The sequence below is a fragment of the Strix aluco genome, chromosome 1 (genome assembly GCF_031877795.1).
Source record: "Strix aluco isolate bStrAlu1 chromosome 1, bStrAlu1.hap1, whole genome shotgun sequence".
Lineage (NCBI taxonomy): Eukaryota > Metazoa > Chordata > Aves > Strigiformes > Strigidae > Strix > Strix aluco.
Genome location: NC_133931.1, coordinates 171,535,826 through 171,557,171, shown reverse-complemented (window position 1 = coordinate 171,557,171; position 21,346 = coordinate 171,535,826). Strand labels below are relative to the sequence as shown.

The 21,346-nt window shown below is 40.7% G+C and overlaps 1 protein-coding gene across 7 annotated transcripts in view; it reads right to left on the bottom strand.

Annotated features, from left to right (window-relative positions):
• Positions 1 to 21,346, bottom strand: part of LOC141932235 (uncharacterized) — a 35,636-nt gene that overhangs the window by 11,885 nt on the left and 2,405 nt on the right. For 2 of the 7 annotated variants that reach the window (XM_074845454.1, XM_074845463.1), the window contains 4 exons: positions 14,319 to 14,450; positions 7,199 to 7,365; positions 2,921 to 3,022; positions 544 to 2,347 (listed from right to left, as the gene is read on the bottom strand). In XM_074845454.1, coding sequence (XP_074701555.1) covers positions 544 to 2,347; positions 2,921 to 3,022; positions 7,199 to 7,365; positions 14,319 to 14,450 — 2,205 coding nt within the window. Of the gene's footprint in view, positions 1 to 543; positions 2,348 to 2,920; positions 3,023 to 7,198; positions 7,366 to 7,590; positions 7,679 to 13,527; positions 13,578 to 14,318; positions 14,451 to 19,513; positions 19,708 to 20,153; positions 20,217 to 20,536; positions 20,580 to 21,346 lie in introns of those variants that run through there. The other 5 variants (XM_074845489.1, XM_074845480.1, XM_074845471.1 and 2 more) reach the window with 5 other exon arrangements.

The following is a 21,346-nucleotide window of genomic DNA, read 5'->3' as shown; positions in this document are numbered from 1 at the left end:
GAAAGAGATCCATCTAAGCAAATTGTGCAGTATGAACATTTAGAGCATTAAGGTGCATAAAACACCAGTACTTTAAGTACCTGTGGTAGTGAGGGCCCTGTCGTATCCTCATAGATGGCTGGTGGCTCTGGAGTCATAACAAAGGCCTACTGAATTCATTACAGCTAACTAATGATCTTTTATTGACCGTATAAATGAAAAACACCCAAGCTAATGGTAATTCAGTGCTTTGGACAGTGACACTGTTGTCACATTTGTTGTGACAAATGTTGTAGGTTAACAGAAAAATGTTGTGTTAGCAGCCCTGTCTAAGGGGAAAGAGCCTTAGAAACTGCAGCTCAAAGCCACACGTGATTTAAAACAATGCAAGCGTTATATTCAAAGCAGATATTGTAGATGGTTTTCTAGATATTTAAAACTAACAATGTGACAACAGAATTCTCGCCTCCTAAAAACAAGTGACAGCCCCGAGTATCTGCTCTCTATAAATGGTTTCATACGATCACCAGCTTTGATAGGAAGTTATTGTCAGTTGCATTTTACCTTCTTTCTCTCTTTCTCCAAAGCTCTCCACTGCTCGTAACACTCCTCCAGTCGGATATGAAGCTCATTAGCAGGTCCACTGCGGTTTCTTGGAGGTCTGTACTTGTTAAGTGGTGTTGGAAAGGCAAAGTATGGTGCAGCTATTTCCCCACAAAACAGATCGCTGATGAAGGGATTCAAGTGGTTAAAGTCATCATAATGAAAAAGATCAACAAGTTCCGAGAATGGAAATGGTGACGGAGGGAAACTGAAATTATTTGCTGATGAAAACAGATGGTGATTAAATGGAGGAAAGCTGGGATTTTGCTTAAAATCAGGCATTAACGGGAAAGAAGGAAGAAAAGAAGGATTGATGAAGTCTGACATGCTACCACCGTTCTGTTCGTGTTTTTTTCGGAACATATTGAACTGCTGACGGTTTGGGGTTGTATACCCAAAATGAGGGATCCAATTCCTTCTGCCTCTTCTATCATCTTTATTACTATTTTCTTGGGTCTGCTTTTTTGGAAGTCTGTAGTATTTTTCATGGTCTTCACTTACGTTCTGCTGTGTTAACCAGTCAGCTGAAAAATTAATGGGGAATTTACAGTATTGCCCCTCCTTATTAGTCAACGCATCATGCTGCGATCGTCCAATAGGTTTCATTTGCTTCTGATTTTCCGAGGTGAAATTAGAAACTCCCAAATTATTAGAAACACCATTTGATATTTGTAACCTTCCATCTTTCCTTGAAGGGAGGGCAGGTAAGATCTGTGAGTAGTAAGAGGACTGTGTTATAGACTGGTGGGTGGGAGAACCACCAGACACGGTTGAAGCCCCTGAAGATGACTGTGGACTTGTTACCACTTGCTTTCCATACGGGACATCCGATGTAGCTGTCAGACCTGATATTTTCCCATCCAGCCACGTATGTCCATGGTACAATGAATAACTCCCATTTTGCATAACATTTTTTACAGATAAATCATATTCAGGTACTTTATGAGAGCATTCTTTAGGACCAATATGGATCTTACATTCGTCATTATTAAAAGCATCCCCCAAGGTAAAACTATGATGACCATTTTGCACATGGGTTTCCTGTGGCTTTCTGTTTGTCCCTCCTGAAAATTTATTTTCTTTAGGGGCTTGATTGAAAAAATATAGCGATGGATGAATAGATGACTGCAATTTATGAGCAGCTGTAAAGTTTTCATGTCTTTTAGAAAACAAGCGGCTGTCCTGGGACACTTTATCCCAAGAGTCATCAACCGGCCGACTGGAAAGATCAGGGGAATATTTAGTTTGTTCTTGAGCATCATTTTTCAGAGCTTTGCCTCTTGCTCTTTCAGTTTTCCGGTACTCTTTCTGAATGCTAGTGCCTTGTTTCATTCTGCTCTGAGAAGAAAAAGTGCTAAAATTGGAATCAATTTTTTCGTAGTCTCCATTTAACCTCATGTTGTCATAACCACACAAATGCTGATGATAGTCTACATTTTGAAATGAAAACCCTTCTTGGTGAACCGTATTATGATTTTGCAAAGAGGAATTTTCAGGATAACTGTTCTTCAGAATATTATCAGGCTGAGTACAAGGGCCGGAAGGAGAAAGCCAAGACTCTATGAGATGAAGATCTTCCAAACCTCTGTGTAACATCTCCACATCTTGAGACTTTTGCAAGTGTTCCTGATAGTAGCTCTGTGTGCCCATCAGGTTTGAAAAATCCTTGCTTCCAACAGAGTGCTTAGACAAGAGCCCTGAGAATTCAGCATTGCTTCCAAGATCAGGTGCCCACACAGGTGGAAACAATCTTGAAAGAGAATTCCTGTAACAAAGTTAAACAAGACTCCTGTAATGATTTAAAACATTTCTTACATTGAAACAGTTCACATATCACAGTGATTCCCCCCGTTACATTCTCAGCTAACCATACACAACCCTCCTCCAAAATATAAGGGGGGTGTGTGGAATGTTCCCTCTACAGCTGAGTAAATGAGTTCAGTGAAATCTGACTACCAATGCCATTCTCTAATGTTTATAATATGTATATTCAGAGCTGCAGAGTTTATTTGATTTAATAAATATTTTAGATTTGACTGTATTCGGTCAGCTCCCTACTGGTTAAAATCAGATTTACTTTTTTCCTCCCCTAAATGCTGTAGGCTGATGGAAGACTTTAGAAAATTTGCATTTCTAACCATTTGTTGCCTTTTTTTTTTTTTTAATGGCAATTGAAGTAAAGAACAACACTTCTATATTTCAAGGAAATTTAGAAGACCTTTGTTACTCAATTTTGTGAAATAATTCCAAATGTGTATCGTATCTGTGTGACAAAGGATGTAAAAAAAACAAACAAACAAACAAACACACAACATAAGAACTTTCAGAACAAACTTACCAATCTGTAACTGGTTCTGGCTTGCTTGGCTCCTCTAAAATGCTTGACACTAGCCCAAACATATCAGGGCCACTGCCAGAATAAGAAAGATTTATTGGTGCCCTGAAAAACCAAAAAAGTCTAAATAAATAAAAATCTCTTTCTCCTAAACAAAACAGGCAAGAAGAAAACTAAAGCATTAAACCTGTAATTTATTTTAGCAGCATCTGCTAAGCATTCTGAATCTAACTGTATTCTCAACACCCATACACACAAATCTCTTCCGTTTGTGAATGCTATAGCCTAAATGAAGCACAACAATCCTCCTAACCTCTTGCTGCACCAAGCTGTTATGTGAAGAGACAGGAGCTGCAAAAGATTTTTCCTTTCTTTTCAATCAACATTATTTTAAAGACATTTCTTCAAATCTTGACTGTCTCCTTTAGAGGAGAAATATGATCAATCTTCTCAAAATCTTGAGGATTCTAATTTTTCTACTTCCATAGTTCAAAAACTATTATTTCAATCTCAAAAGAATTAAGTTATACCTAAATTGAACTATTTTTTGATCCACTTTTATAAAGGAATTGGTCAAAACTTTATTAAATATTCCTGAGAAACACCAAAGGTGTTCAACCATCACTACTCTTACACGAGCCCAACTTTTATCTTTTACTTCAGGTGCAAGATGAGAGCTTTACAGAGCTGTCTAATGACACCTAACTTTTACTCAGAAGTTAATTAAAAACAGAACACTGTTAAGATCTCCTTCCCTCTAACATGCATTGTTTTGCTTCAATAAATTTCACTCATCATCCTATTCTCATTCAGCTGATGAGCTTTAGTGTCCCTGAAGATCTCTCAGTCTTCCCTGGTGTCAGTTTATCCAAACTACATTGCCTGCTAGTGCCTCCACATAATTACTCACATGATCTTGCCAATTAACAAAGACTATAGAACGTGGGATAAACTATTAAGACTATCGGTTTGTTAATCTCTTGCCACAGTGAAAATTAGCCATTTACGCCTTGCCTTACTAGCTTTTAAGAGCTCACCACGTTTTGACTTCTAACTACGCCAGTTATTTACTTTGTGACCATTCAGTTTCCTCTGAAAGGAATCTGGTCTGTGATTTTGTTTAGGATATCCATAAGTGCAAAATTCATGAAAATGTTTTACGGATGTGGAACTGTAACTGCTATTTGATAGCTGGATCTCTTCTGTGTCTTTGTCAGATGGCAAACTTTTGATTTTTTTCTCTAAGGAGGCCTATTTACTTCCAGTTTCTGCAACCAACTGGAAACTGTAGATGAAAGGTTGTGGCATGGAAATTATAAAATTACTGGCCATTTTAGAACTGTGGACAGAGCAGCAGGAAGCTGGGTGGACTACAAAAGAAAAATCCTAGGAAGAACAAGCACAGGACAGCAGCAAGTCTAAAACTGCCCAACAAATTTTACAGACTAGACAGAAGTGAGATGAAGTGTTCAGCTGTTTCATCTGGTACTGAAGTGAGGAACCTTAACAAAATGGATGCAAGACAACTAAGAGAGACACTGGTCAGGCAGGATAATGCAATAAAAAGGTAGACTCTCAGCAGGAGGGGCTCTCAGCAGGAGGGGCTCTTGAGATAAGGAAGGAGCTGCAACTACTGAGTCCCAAGATAAGGAATGGGGACTCATTGAAGGCTAAGGTGTCATGACTACAGAAATACTAACTAGGTGAAAAGTCACGAGAGGAAGAGGAAACATCTTCAATCTTCATCCTGAAGACCCCCGCCCAAGACCACCAGGAGCCACTGCGCAGGTGCAACAGAGAGACTTGGGGCGGGATTTATGTTAATGATTTCTCAAAACTAATTGCCATATCTCTCCCTATTCTCGGAATTATAATGAATATGGAAACGCTTTACACTAGAAAGGAGCCGCTTTTCGCTCCAAGGGGTGCACGCTTGTGGAGGAGCCATCCCCCGTGCACCCAGCACTGCAATAAGAATACCTGATTTCTAATACCCTGATTCTGAGTCTTAGAAAGTTCTTCCTCGACCGACTTTTCGGTATCATACATACAGCAGAAACACTACAATGTGATTTGAGGCAGGAGAACCTGAATTCATGACAAATTCTATTTCTTAATGGAGTCACTTGTTCAAACAAGGGACTAGAAACACCTCCCTGCCTTGTGTCTCAAGCCAGTACTGTTCACTACCAGCAATCTGAAAATTCTTGGGAATGAAACATGACAGGAAGCATCCTGTATCGTAAAATCCTGATCCACCTGAAAGGAAGGATACTTCCCATGAAACATGCTGACACACGTGGAAAAGAAGTCAGCGACATTCCTGTCTTCTGGTCTCCAAATAAACTATCCTCCATCAACAACAGGACAACCAAAGTTAAAAACAAAAATCCCAGTGTAACAGGCCTTCAGTTTTCTCAACTCCAAGGTAGGCAGCTATTATCCTTTCTGGTTTGGTACCAATAAACACTTGCTGTAAAAAGCCCTCAATCCTGCAGCATCACGGAATCGGATCTTTAGCTCCTAGTGCCATAAGACAATCTATTGCCTACCAAGGCAGAGCAGCATAAAAAGAATCCATGAAAATAACCACCACAGGGGAAAGGCAAAACCACACCAAATTGCTTGCAGCTATACCAAATAGAATACGAATGTCCAGCCTGACACCAAGTTTGTGGCAGTGAGCAAGCCTGCCCCTGCAGATAGAGAAGGAACAAGAAACAGGACAAAGGAACCAAGACCTACAGCTCCTTGGCAAAACTTCCAAGGTACTGGTGGGAAGAGGAGGGTTGCGGAAGATGAAAGAGCCACAGACAAATGGAAATGGTACCTTTGGCACATCTGTATCCTGTTCCAGCTCTTGTGATTAACCCGAGAACTGAAGGTGCGGACATGGCTAGCTTTTGAGGACAGAAATTAGACAGAGCTATTGCCTTCCTTTGGGAAGTGTCCTGTTTTTGGCTGGGACAGAACTTATTTTTCCTTCTCAGTAGCTAGAATAGTGCTGTTTTGGATTCAGTAAGGGATGTGGTATGATAAGAATGTTGATAATATACTGATGGTTTTAGCTGTTGCTAAGAAATCGAGGACTTTTCAACTCCCCATGTCCTGCCCGTGTGCAGGTGCACAAGAAGCTGGGAGGGGGCAGAGCCAGAGCACCGGACCCAAACTGGCAGATGGAATATTCCATATCATACAATGTCATGCTCAGTACAGAGATGCAATATTATGTTTCCAACACTTGACATTAAGACAGACAGAAGAGAGGGGGAAGCCCAATATGAAATCATTGTTTACACATTTCTAAAGCTGGTATATTTTTAACATTACAATTTCAACTGCTATACACAAGCCATAAAATGACCAATACAAAGGAGAGAAACAATAATTTCAGTGGGTACCCCCTAGTTTCTATAATCATTCCCTCTTCCTTGCAATCCTCGTGTCATTCATGATTTTATAGAAATCATTCCCCTGCAGAGCTGACTTATCAAAACCAAAGAGGAGGTTTATTTACTCTTCACTGACATGGAAGCTTTCAAACCCCTGTCCAGCCTCGCTGCCCTTCTCCGTACCTTTAATAATTTTACTGCATGATTAAGACTAGATGATCAGAAGTGCCTGCAATAGTCAAGACTTCAGTAGAATGGATTTCTCCAGAGGAATAAAAATGTTTCATGATTCAAGTAACAAAGACCCTCTGCATGCAATTCAGCATCCAAAATGGCAAAATTACTTTTTTAATATAAAATCGAACTTGAGTGCATTATATCAAGTGCACAGTAAGACAGTAGGGTGGCACATTTTCAAGAGTAGCTGCACACGTATTTATGCTTTCAGTGGTAGAGGTATCACTTACACCTGACCTATGTCTAACACTCTCTGCATTGTTCATGTTCCAGGAAATAGTCTACATTATCAAGCAGGATCATTACGAGCTACGGTACTGAGAAATAGAAGGCATGGAAGAGTGGGGTTTTTTTTCCCCTGAAGGAGTTTTCAATTACATATAGCAGTTTCTCATTTCATTCCCTGAACTTAGTACTGTTTCCAAATTTTAAAGCGTTTTTACATGTAAACACACACATCTACACACACACAGACCTCCGACCTTTTTTCACAACCTCTATAATAACTATTATACAGCAAAGAAAATTTATTGTCTAGTTATCCTATAAACTCTTCCTAAAAAGATCCGGAATCCCATTCGTTCTGCTCCATAACATTTCCATTTCAGTGTTCCAGAACACCAACGTAAGATTATACCAAGAACGCTCATACCGTTTCTTTGTGCAGTCTTGAAAAGAAGTTTTTGAGCCAATATCCTCTCCATGTGCTGACCAGTCGCTATACAGACGGGAAGATTCTAGTGGAGGCGGAGTACTAGTAATTGCTCCTAATAATGGGGAAAATAATTGAGTGTCCATTTTTTGTTTCTTGCTATTTACCTACATTGAAAAGAGAAGGAAACATGTTTAACATTACAAGTTTATGTATATGAACAGTAAAGGCAACAAAGCAAACCCTTCCTTTTATATCTTGAGCTAAATAATTTTTCAGGAAAATGAAATGTAGCTATGACAAAAGGATACAGTCTAAAACTTGTTCCTTCCCCTGCCTTAAAGTAGTCCAAATCTGACAAATGTATGAAAATAATAATTAAAATTACTTACTATACAATAATAGAAATTCTCTACAGATTTCACGTTGTAGGTGTTTGCATGTCACGTTCACAAGTTCAGAATCTTCTAACCTATACGACTGGAAATGCACATGTTACAGACACACACATCCCTTCTGAGAAAACAAAGGGAAGAGCGATTATCCCTGCTATATCCCTGAAAACACAGAATATTCCAACAAAAAAATCACACGGTAAGCAGGGAGGGACATCTGTAAACTTCACAGAGCAAAATGTGGGTAAGAAAATTAATCTGTCTTTAAGTACTGGTCCAGAAAAGACTATTATAGATAAATTATTTATTCAAAGAATAAATAATAGGAAATCTAAGTAACATGGGGAACGAGGTATCTCAACTAGGAATTGCCACAACAGAACCTGTGACTGACAAAGGTTTAGGCAGAATATCAGAAACCTACTTTGAGTTGGAAGGGACCTCTGGGGTCATTCTAGCCTAATTCCCTGCTCAGAACAGACCCAGTTAGATCAGGCTACTCAGAAACTTGCCCAGCTAGGTTTTGAGATCCCACCACTACCCCTCTGGGCAAATTCTTTTAACATCTAACTGCTGTCCTGGTTTAAAAGAAAAAAAAAAAAAGTATTGAAAATAGTCTCGACCACCTTCTCTACAACCTCCCGTAAGGCGGCTCTGCACACCCCTAAGATTTTCCCTTTATCTTCTCCTGGCTGATCAGACACAGCTCGCTCAGCCTCTCCTTGGACATGCTGTACCCCAGCCCACAGTCATTTTGGAAGCCTCTGCAGGACTCACCCCCAGTACCCTTCTTGAACTGGGGAGCCCCAAACTGGACACGGTATCCAGTCTTACAAGGGCAGAACAGAGAGATTGTAACAGCCCTCAGCCCACTGGCTATGCTCCTGCTGAGACAGCCTGGCATCAGGGTGGCCTTCTCTGCTGCAAGGCCACACTGCTGATTAACGTCCAACTTGACCACCAGGACTCTCTATCCTTACTGATTAACTTCTGCAAGTTTTGACTACAGGAGTAAAACCTCAAGCTTTCTTGAAAAAAAAAAAAAAAAAGCAAACAAATTTTATGATAGAGATCTAACTAGCTGCCCTTTAACTCTCCTAAGTAAAGACATCCAGTCAAGATGGAGTACTTGTGGTTCTGAAAATAACATTTGGGAGACTCAGAAAAAAACAACCAACCCTCAAAAAAACGAAACTAGAACAACAAAAAAAATCCAGACCTCCCAAAACCCCAGATGCATCAGTAGCTGCAAGAGGCCGTGGGATCAGATGCAGACTGAGCTGACTGTAGCATCCAGCCCTGTGCTTTACACCTTCCTGAGGAGGCCAGTAACTACCAAAACTGCCTTAAGGAGAACATTTAGCAGCATCTGTTTCCACCCAATTCTAGAAGCATTTCTTAGTGAACAGAGGTTCTTATAAACGCATAGAAAAACACCACTGCATCAGTTTAAAAGAATCTATTGAGGGGATTTCCTATGTCAAGACATATTTCATTGAAGATGCTTGCCTTTCAGTTTCTTTGAATAGTTCAGCCCATATTCCTGAAACAATTTCTGAATCTGTTTTGTGTTCTTGGCCAAAAAATGGTCAGTAAGCCAAGTCAAAAATGAACTTTTGGGGGGGGGAGAAAAAAAAAGGAATTGCTTCCTTACAAATACTAATAATCTCCACCTTCAGTCCCCAAAAGCACATTAAGTTGCCACCATACTGCCTATTAATATATGGACAGCAATGCCTGGGAGAAACTGCAGATGAAATGACTGCAAGTTCCAATATATTTACACATAACCAAGACCAATTCTGAGGCCATGGGACAACCTGGAGGTTGTCTGAGGATCCCCAGCTTCACTTGGATGTGTTAGTCATCAAGGTTAACAAAAGCAACAGGTTAACAGAAGGTGATGTTGTGCATGTCACTCCTCTAGCAAATGCCTCCTGCTAAGCAGGTTTGTTGTCTTTCCAAGTCTCTCATTACAGACAGACACACAGAAGGGCGAAGTGCTTGGAAGTTAATGAACAGGAATTTGCAGAGCTGCTGCTGGCGGATGTCCTGTGTGTACAAGGAAAGGTTCTGAACATACTGCAGAAAAAAGTATAGTTAGCTTACTCTAAGGCCCTAACATGCTGAACTCTGGATACCTGGCTGCTGAGGATAGAGAACAAGAATTTTTCATTAGGGCTATGAGGATAAAATTAACTTCTGTCACGTCATTCATTGTAAATACAGCTGGAATAGGTACAAAAAGCCAGCTAAAAAAAGAGCTTTCATCAGGATGGGCAAGCTAGCCATGGACTCAACACATGAAACCATCTCCTAAATCCTTACTGAATAACTGCAGAAAAATCTCAACCACGTTCTTATTAAATTCCTTTAAAAGGCTAAAAAAACTGAACACGAAAAGAACAAATAGTGCTACAGTGATGACTGGGTCCCCATACTTAAAAACATGTAAACTGATCTACTAAACTCCTATTTTATTGCTTCCGAGATAAAAATTGCACTGTGACTAGGAATCATCTTGCCAACTCCGTGAGACTGGTGCTTACTATTGGAGAAATACCTGAACAAGCTGATAGAAAAATGGAGGGTTTAAGGGAAATGTACACTATCTGAATATAGCCTTATGCATTCAGTCTGTCTAGAGTCACTTTAAAAGTGTTTTATGGCTAGAGTTTTAAAAAGTTATAGTTAAGTAAATTAAAAGAACAAAACTTCAATATTGATCATTTCACTATCTCATGCCCCGTCCTTTTAAAAGAAAAAACGCTAAGTTCATTTAATTTTTCTCCCTCCACTCTTTTCTCAAAAGTAGAACAGTAAAATCTTGCTTACTACAAATCCTCAGCTGGAATTTGATTTAGGTCATAGACTCAGAAGATCTCCCTTCCTCGGTCTTGTCTGAAAAGGCAGTAAATTACCTGGCCAAGTGTTCTCCTACCATGAGCAGGACAGAACAACCCTTTAGTGAATTTTTTTGAATTAAAAAAGTTTACACCGAGGGCTTACACTTGCTATAAACTTGTCTTACACATCCAAACAAATCCCTATTAAATAACAGAATTAGAGGTACTATAACCCTGTAGAGGGTAGACACATAGTCTGTAACATTCCATACAGACACACTGTCAATATCTGTATCATTAGAGACACAAACAACTTTCTGACCCAGTGCTCATGTGAACCCTCACCCTGCAGAAGAGGTTGGTGGTATCCAAATTATCTGCTACAAAATGACTTCTGAACCACACACAAGTATCATTTAGGAAAGCAGTAGCTGACCAAGGCCAAAATTTTAGCAACATTTTAGCAGTATCAACAAGCACATGCCAATGCTGGGGCCCTGGTCTTGTTTAGTCTGCTAAGAAGCAACACACAGAGATAAATTATGCTCCTTGGCTAGGGTATAAAATACTTTTGCATAGATTAAAAATAGGATCTGTAACTAATGGATTTATCTTTCCTTTTCAGAGCCATTAATCACCGCTAATGTGAGTTGTGCAGGACAATGTGACCAAAGATCAGTAAAGGAGGTACTTCATGTACCCTAGATACATCCTCATCACTCAGCACTTCCAAAACACTGGAGTCTGTCATTCTACCTAGCGAAACAGAATCTCAAAATAACTGAGAAACTCTTGTCTGTGCTTTACGTACGAACCATTAACAAGTTACAGTAAAAAAGAAAAAAGGATAAAACAGTGTGTTGTCTCCTACTGCTTGTTTTAGTTTCAAAATTCTTCACTGAGTTTCAGGCAGTTGTAACCTCCGTAACTGGCTTTGCAAAGAAAGATTGGCTGCGGAGGCACAGGCTTGTTTCGCTCAGAATCCCAACCTTAAAAATCAATGAACAAAATGCTGTCTCTCAAGAAAATTTAAAAAATAAAATTACAAGTCCTACAGTCTTCAGTAGGGCTTTTACTTCATTCTTTCCACCCTGCAAATCATGGGAAAGCTGCTGTTCTGACTAAAACAACAACAAAAACGTATGACATCTAAAACCCAGATCCGTTATCTCAATGATTTTTTTTTCCTTTCAAAGCATAACACGACTCAGCTTCTGTTCTCTCCTGTAAAATGGAAGCGTGCATGTACTAAACTCTCCCTGCATACCAAACTGAACACGCTTTTTTCCAAGACATCTAACACTGTTATTAAGTCATGTCTTATCTTCAAATGTACACAGAGGGCTTTTAACTTCCGCAAGTAGCTCATCACAGCTGAGGAGTAAGCAAACTGAAGCACCGACCAAAAACATTTATTATTTCCAAAAGCTTCACGCTGTTCTTTGTATTGAGAAGCTTGTCCAAAGTTTCTTTTATTTGAGGAGAAATAAATGAGTAGAATTTCATCAGTATGATGTTAACATTTCAACTATAAATATATATGAAACTAAACAGTACCAAAGCTATTAGCTATATTGTTATGGTATCTGTGACATGAGTCCTGTGCTGCGCTATACACTGACTCCCTTTTTGCTACCTGGCTCCTCTGTGCTTCTGCTTCGTCCAGGCTGTGCACTAAGGATTTGCTGTGATGACATAGATAGCTTCACTGCTCCAGCAGCGAGGGCAAAGACCTTGAGGAAGGCTGTTACGCCCTCACCCCTCCTACTGCTATCCTGCCCCAATCCAGTGCCAAGCTAGCACAGCTGCCAGGCATGTATAGGCAGACAAAATCTACAGATCTTAGTAAAGGACTTGATAAACAGTAAATTGCATTGGGAACAGAGAATCCTGCATGGCAGAGATCTTGGAACACCGGAGGCTGGAAGGGACCTTTGGAGTCAAGGCCCCTACTCAGAGCAGGTTGCTCAGGACCTTGTGCAGTCGGGTGCCGAGCACTGCCAAGGATGAACAGGACAGAAGACACACAGAAGTGCCAGCATGCCTGCCCTGTACCTTCAGACACACACGAGACAAATTTTCCACAGAGAAAGGTTTCTGCCTCACCACCACTGTTTGAGATGGGCAGCCAGGAGACAGATCTATGACCTTCTGCAAATCCTCTGTCCCAAGATTTAACAGCACTGTGAATACAGTCAAAGACTCAAATATTATTTGTCATTACTAGAAATATTTTGTTTCTTGTGTTGTCCACGTAAGTACCGGAAACAGTTCAAGACTGTAACTGTCTGTTCTGAGATGGTAATAGCTGCTGACAGAACAGCAAAGCTCTTCAAGCAGACTGGAAAGAGTTTTAGAGACTGTCACAGAGACCATTACATCATGCCAATTGTACGAAACCTTTGCAGTGATGTTATGTACATCTGGGGTAGCTTGCTGAACTACAGCATTAGAGGACACAGGCAAAAAATTCAACAAGGTGTCGCTCTCCTGTTTGGAGGCGAGAACAGTCTATGGCTTATATCAGACTAACAGTTCTCTGACATGATATATTATAAGCTAAAAAATAATGTAATCAGAGCTAAATACTTGCTTCATTATATAACTGGAAGAAATTAATTTTATTGACAAAGTCCCATCTTACAGAAAGTTCTTGATCTTCCAAAAAGCATTTGAGCTAAATCAGGAAAAAGCCTTTTTACAGTCAGTTATGCTGAAACTGGAGGAACTCACTGCTACAGAGCACTGCTCGCAGATGCTTTTTATAACCATCTATCATAACAGCAGTAAATGACAACACTGCACAGTATTATTACTTCTATACTGAGTGTATTCTTCTCTAAATTTCTTGTCAGGATAAATATTTCCTATTTATTTCTTATTTTTCTTGGCAAGATAAAGCAAACATAAGAAAAAGCATTGTTCTGGTTTTTTGACTTAAGACTTCTAGTAACACCTACCTACAGCTGTCTTAACCTATAACACACTGAAACCGGTTAACCCATTCGGGATGCATTGCTAGTAATTCTCTGAAACTCATGGATAAAAAAAATAAATCAGGATTCTATAAATTGCCTTCTTGGGTTACCTGGGAAACGAACCACCAGAAGTAAACAGGTGACAGGGATACGTCAAAAACTAAAACCAGGGGAGAAAATAGGTCAGTTATTCAGCTATCTCTTAACATCAGGGACAAAATGATAAAGATGGCAGATTACTGGAAACTTCCTTCTAAATCTCAATTTCATATCACGGAAAAGCCTTGCTGCAGCAGCAAAGGGAAGTGTTCCTTCTCAGTAGTCAAAGAATTAAGAAACTTTTTTTCCAAGAAAAAGGAATCAAGTCTGTCAGACCTCTCAAACAGTTGGGTCAAAATCATATGAAAAAGCACCACTTAAGGCAGGGCAGGAGAAGAAGCACATTTATGAGATGTCTGTTCAATATATGGGTTCTATAGAGTAAATTTAGGAATATAAATAAAGTCTAATACTATTAAGAACACTCATGGGCTACTGGGCCATTTCTTTTGTTTGTTTTAAACACTGGCACCTAAATGCATTCATTTCATGTAATCAAAGATTTTTTTTGTCTGTGGTAACATCCAGCAGTTGTTCTTCAGAAGACTTTGTGGTCAGTCTCACAAATGCCCTTGACACTCAAAGCCAGACTGACTGAGGAACTGCTGACTTCCATGAATCGAGAATTACTCTCCTGTACTGGCACAAATAGTGCAAACTGCTCCATATGTAATGTAGCATTCTCTTCAGGTGTTGAGATTTTTTTGTTATGTGGTTATTCAACACATTTAGTTAGAAAACCCAACATATCGTACAAGTGTTTATTTCTGTTTACCTAAGGAAATTCACTTTTTGAACTCACCTGTGACTTGTAATGATCAGGGGCGGCACTTTGTTTGACCATGTCCTTGTTAATGGTATACAAGTTCCCTTCTCTGAAGTATGCAGCATTGCTGTGCAAGCAGAAATTTAGATTCTTGAGGACAGACTTAGCCTATTTAAAAGCGGGGGAAAAAAAAAGCAATAATTACCACGTCTGTCAAAGTTGTACTTATTATACATGAAACTCATTTCTAGCAACCCCTCATTGCTCCTCCCACCATCCTCCACGTGGCACCACCCGCAGCTCCTCCAGCACCACCTACGTCACACACATTCACAGAACATGTTCACAGTGATGATGTTGCTTTATTGCTGCGAGATCCCACGTGACAGAGCAGCTCAGCAGATGAGAGCTGCGGACCACAGGTCGTATGGAGTCCCAGAACAGGTAAGCCAGCTGCACCGTGCTGCACCTAGGATCACGCAGGCAGAGGCATACAGCCTGGCAAGCCTCCTCTGCAGCTTTATCCTGTCACACAGGTCCGCACCTACCACGCCAGTACGTAAGCTCACCCCGTGATCCTGCTCAACAGCACACATCTGCCACAGAACCGAACGTGCATCCCCGTCGCATGACAGGACACACAATCCACAAGTATCCGGGTTCCACTCCATCTCCAGACTCATAGCTTCCGCCAGCCGCCAAGGCAAGGTTGGCTCCTGCCTCACACTGCTATCCAAAACCAGGTGAGATAAAAGCATGTTCCCGAGAACACTCAAAGTAGAACATGGCGATTCCGGAATCCTTCCCTGTGCTCTCCGCACATCCATTTAAACCTGCTACAGTATAACCTCCTATGCTTCCCTTATGGAAACGCAGATTATCAGGCTGCCGCATGCCTACACTTCGCACACAGGCCATTCCTCCAACGGCAGCCGTTTGCATTACATGACACAGCAAAAGTCTGTGCATTACACAGGTGTAAGGCTTCATCTTCATGGACACGAAGCTTTAATTGGTGGAAGCAATGAATGGGGAAGGGCTGCTTTTACGATTAAGATAAATCAAGATGAAGCGTGCAACAGCTGTATAATTATATAAACTGATAAATTCTTAAAACTTAACAAAGCACCTGCTCTTCTCCTGAAGTAGTAAGATGACGTCAGACTATTCCCACACCCAGCTGTGGCTGACTTACTCTGACCTGTTGAATGGGAGATCTAAGGATTTACCTAATCTGATGTCCAATCTGAATTCTGCTACAATGATTTGTTCAACCCACAGTCAAGTCCCTGCTCTTCTCTTTTCCAAGGGTCTGCTGGAAGCACTAAGAGCTGGAAGAATTAACCCATTTCTGGTAGACACTTCTGTCAGGTTTCCTACAGCATTTCCATCCCCATGCAGCAAAGAAACAGGCTCAGGCCGACAGGAAAGTCTGCAGCCAGGAATGGGCTGCAGAACAGTTCAGTGAAATGCCCATGTAGGTATCTCAATGCTTCTGGGAAGTGCTGAGCTTGCTGCTCTTATGCCAGTTGGTCTTCAGTGCATGTACAATAAACCAGCCGTATGGCAAGGGAAGAGCTGCAGTAACACAAGCCTCGACGCTGCAGAAAGCTCTGTGGCCCACACAGATGGGATGATTAGGCTTCTTGTATTTAAGCTAAGATAGTGGGCTCTGCAGTGAAATGACTCAGGTGTGCACAACTGCTCCTGGGTGCCAGTTTTATTACACAGTTTTCTTTCAGAAGGGATGACTAGTAATATCTTTATACCACCCAGGATGATTTGTTCAGTCAATACGTGTCTAAACTACTAACCTTTACTGACTGCGATTTATTAGCTGTTCTGTCAAAGCAGACTTTACAAAACCTATTAATGATTTGGCTAATCACTACCTCTGTGACACAACGTAACCATTCGCAACTTTAAAAATAGGTTTCACAAAGTTGATGTCTGAAACCCCAATCAACAATCCATTTATACCTTGAAATAGGAACTACTTCAAATCATGGGAAACTTCCAAGGCATTGCAGGTGCTGCATTAGGCTTGACAACCTATGTAAGAGACCAACCGAAGCTTAAAATTTACACAGCTATTCAAAAAAAGGTAAGAGTGCTACCTCTGTGCTCCAGTCAATACACCCTCTTCCAGAAAAATGGATCTGCAATGGTAACTTTCTGTGGCTGTCACTTAGCTTTTAGGGGTTGATATAAATACATGTTTACTGCACTGCTAGTAAATAATTCATTCCTAGAAAGGCCTTTTGGGATATCTTCAGGATATGAGGGTGCTACGTTAGAGCTTTAGTAGAAGCCACTGCTCTAGTCAAAGCAGCACCGCCAGTGTGCATTGCATTAAGTTGACAAATTTAAAAAAGTAAAAAAAGGTTCTGATTGAGTACTTTAATATCACGTCCTGAATTTGTAAATAGTTTTATTTTCTTCTGACATTGTTCAAAAAGAACTCTAAGCAAAAAGATGAATGACCACAGCACAATGCCAGAAGGAAACAAATTGTTCCATCAGCAGGGAAAACTGATGACTGCTTCCTACACGTTCACGCTCCAGCCCAAGCTCATCCTAAACAGCAGCAGTTTCCCTTCCGCATCCTCTTGGTCTCCCCAGTCCTTCCCTGCTCACCCTAACGGCAACCAGCTCAGAGCCCACTGTAACGTGACTGGATAGGCAGGCCACGCGGAATGCTTCAAATCACGCGGAAGCCTTTCTCCCTGCGAGGCCAGAATATGGATCTCTCCTCTGTGAGGCCATCAACTTCCACGGCATTTACGGAAATCCATTATCGCTGAGACATCCATCCACCTCTCCCCCACTGTCACTGGATTTGATGGATGGTTCAAAGTTTACTGGGGGAATGACAGACTCCTCAAGAGTGTAACCATTTGATAACCTGAAAAAAGCAATCTCCCTGGTCTGTCTTAGGCGTGTAATGCCCACTCATCTTCCCATCAATGCTTTCTTAAATTAACACTAGACACTTTAAATGAACCTTGTAAATAGTGAGCCCTCTCCACACATGTATAGACACTCTACTAATTTTGGTGCCTTCCACTCCCACATATCCTGTCCCTTGGTGAGGACAGGGATAATGTTCTCCCCATATACATACGGACACACACGCACACTTCTCACAGTCTTCTTGCACTGACCAAACAGAAGCCATAGTAAATATGAAACTTCACTTTGAATTATTCCTCACCTATTAATGGGAATGTTGCTAGTCTGAATGCCTGCTCTTCAGAGTAATACAAATAGTAGCTTCAAGTGGGTTTGTATTGCACCTCCAGACAGACACAGCATGCACGTGTACACACACTGATGCCATCCCCTGGAAGAGTATTTAAGTCAGAGGTTTTGCAATTCCACGAGCTACAGTACATCTAATCCTCCAGAGAAAAAAGAGACAATTTGACAAGTTACCTTAGTATTGCAGGGAGATCATGAGGAAAGCCTAAAAACTCCACCTACACTACCTGAGGGCTTACAAGTTCCATAATCAAGCTACATGGGAAAACTGCTGTTATGTCTGAAGACCCACACTTCTCTAAAACAGCTCTTTTGAACTTCTATATTTAGGCCTAACCGCTTTACAAAGCTACATGGCAGAAAGTTCATTAGGGAAGAGATTCCAATCTGCTCCTCAATTCTACCTTTATGAAGCATTATCCTTGAAACAGTATACCAGTACCTCTCTGAGGTGCTTCTTCCTGAGCCAAAAAACCCCAAACACATAGAACATTTCTGCAACATTTATATTAAAACTTAGAATGTCAATGATAAGAAAGTAAGCATAGTAAGCACTTGGGACACCACGCGATACACATTTATCCACCAGGAACTGTGGTTACATATGTGCAATTACCATAATTTCAGCCTTCCTAAAGTCAGTAATTTCAGAAATTCAAATTTGTAACCTCCCTGCTTACTGCAATTCTTGCTTTATTAATTTGAAAAAAATAAGGAAAAATTTGCCAGCAGGCAGCTTAGAAACAAAGCCCTGATCTGCAATTCATTTAAACTATTAAAAAAAGTTACTGATATTGTTTTTAATGATAGATTTTTATAGATCTACACACTCTAACTGTGGTCCAAAACCCCAAGTACTTTGAACACTGGAGTCCTACTATTTCCAAGTACTTTTGCATGCAAAAATGACTGAAGCCTCCTGCCCTTACTCTGGAGTTTCAGAGGATGTTTTTTTGTTTATAAAAGCCACAAGACCCTAATCCCCAATTAAAAAAGTAAAAACACCCTTCATGAAACATTGACATGAAGTTGCCAGTTGTAAAAGCAGAGAACACAACTCAGCTGCAACATGTCATTATCCAAAAGTTCAAATTCGGGACTGCTGAGGGAAAGTCTTACGAAGGCAGGGAAAGACAGCTACTCTGATGCATCGACCACTAAACAGCCTCTGACATTCAGAATACCTAGTCAGCAAATACACGCTGAAGTATCTGAATAACATATTCATGTTCAATGCAGGCTCCATGGAAATAAAAGGGAATTTAAAACCTCGATATATTCACCTTCACTTATAATTATTAGTACATGCCACACTTCAGTGACTCCTGGTAGGCAGGGAAACACAGGGGACTATTAAACAAACAGGTATGGAGTTTTTAACTGAACTTCCACTCACTTTTGAGTCAACTAATCCAAAGATAGTTTAAGCACACAATTTGTAGATTATGTCCTTTCAAATACACGTTTCTGTAAAACAGGATTATTGGTATTAATATACTCTCAGTAAACCTTCTCGTTCAGGAATATAAAATTCCAACTGAATTACAAAATATTAGTCCATCTGTCAAAACAAATCTGGAAAATCTAGTACAATTTAAACTCCACTAAACCGAAATGTCTTTCCAAATATACTTTTAAACAAACAAAAATGCTGAAATTGTCAGTGTGTCAAAACAAACTCTTTGAAGATACAAACTAGCATACGTGGCCAAATAAACAGAATTTTTTAAATCAGCTGCACAAGGGTCTGTATACACTATATATCATTATATACAGATCTGTATATTAATTTCATTGGGACTACCAAGAGTAGACATAGAGCTACTCTTCCTACTTGATCAGCTCCTCACTTTGTGAAATTCAAGTACTAAGTAGGTATCTTCAAGATTGCTAACTTCAGCAAACACTGTCACAATGCCATTTAACAGATCTAAACGGTTTCTAAAGAGAAATGAAAGGGGATTTATTACCTGCTTGAGAAGTTATTACATTTCTCAGTGAAAGGATGACAGCAAGTATTCCCAAGTTTCCCATCCACTTCGTAAGTCTCTCCTCATTGTCCCTATTAGACGAGTTTGGTGGTCAACACGAAGAGACATTTATGTTTGGAGAATTATGTTTTTGTCAGGCGCTCACAATACACGGTCACTTGAAAGGCTGGGCACTATCAGGGGAATAAATCATTACACTTACTTTAAACTACAGCAACCTAAGCAAATATTACACTGCAGAAATCGCTTTGCCGGATTGTTTTCCAGCGTTCTAAAATATCAGTATTACTCCAGACACCTAGCACCTCTCCTGAAGAACAAAACCCACACAAACCTCCTCCTGCTGCAAGAATCAACTTCCACCAAGACAAACCTGCAGGGATGTTACCACCAGCCACTGCCTGCCTGCATTCCTCCCACCCACACAGGCGACTGGGGCAGCAAAGGCAGCCCAGGCACTCGAACATGCCAGTTGTACACACCAGAGCACTGCAGCAGCAGCTGATCCCCGGGGCTTCCAAGTCCGGTGGCGTAGCCCACACGGTGCTGAACCAGCGCTGCCACCGCACCTCATTTACCTCCCCTAACTTGGCTGCCATGGGACACACACGCTACACACCTCAGTTACTACACGCACACCGAAACTGTTGCCAGGCTATGGGTAGCGTCTCTCCTCCACCCCTTGAAGCTGCAAGACAAAAACAGCAGAAAGAAGCAAGCAGATTTCAGGCTGTGGGCAAGGAAGCAGCCCCTCGAGACAAACTAGCAGCGCTGGCATTAAGCAATTACTCCACACAGCTATTACTAGACAGAAGAGTCTCTAAGCTGCACCAACACCACAAGAAACAGTACAAATTGCTTGCCCTTAAATGTCACCTCATGTTTTCTTCAGATACACACCCTTTCAAATACCTCTGCAGCAACTGAAATCCTCCCCTAGGAAGCAAAGATTTCACACTGCCAAAGGCCCTGCTACAGAAGTGAAAGAAACACCAAGCTTACATTTTTGGTCGTCTTGCTTTACAACCAGTCTCAGCCATGTAATGTCTGATGTCACTGGAGTACCAGTATGTGGAAGTACTATGGGAATTGTAGTCTTTCCTCTGTTGTGCAATAGCTACGAGGTACGGGATGCAGGACTGCAACTGCGAGCCTTAGGAACCGTCTCCTTCACACAGAGACTTACAGGGCTGCCTGGGAAATACAGCTGAACTGCTTTATTTAGCCAGGAAACGCTTCTCAGATGGGAAAGAAGAAAAGCATGTAGGAGGTTTTGAAATGGACCTTCGCTTCCTTCCCACGCAAGAAGTCATCTCCAAGCAATTATTCTCAGGTGACCCCATACTTCCAAAACCATTTAAGTGGTAATCAGGAAGCACGACCCAGCGAGGAAATTTTAACTGCTACAATATACGTACAACATAACAACATCGTATTTAACAGTACAAGAGTTCTCATGACAAGCTCATTGTCTCTTGTACTTCTGGGGGTTTGGTATCTCCACATGAAAAAGTAATTCATTGAAATTAATGTTTTTTGTCAGCGGTGACAGTGCACCTGCCACTTTTGTACCTCTCTCCCCACTGAAAGCTCTCATTTGGATCGCCTCAGCTAAGCAACTATGAAAGACTTGCACAGAGTGAACAAATCAAGCTCTGTGTTTCCCATAACAAAAATTAAAAATAAAGGTTATTTTATTTAAAGGCTTTATTTCATGCTAAAGTGCTGCACCTGACTTACCTTCTCCCCACTTTTAGTCAAATATCTCAGACAGTTACATTTTTATCACCTTTTACACATTTTTTCCTCAAT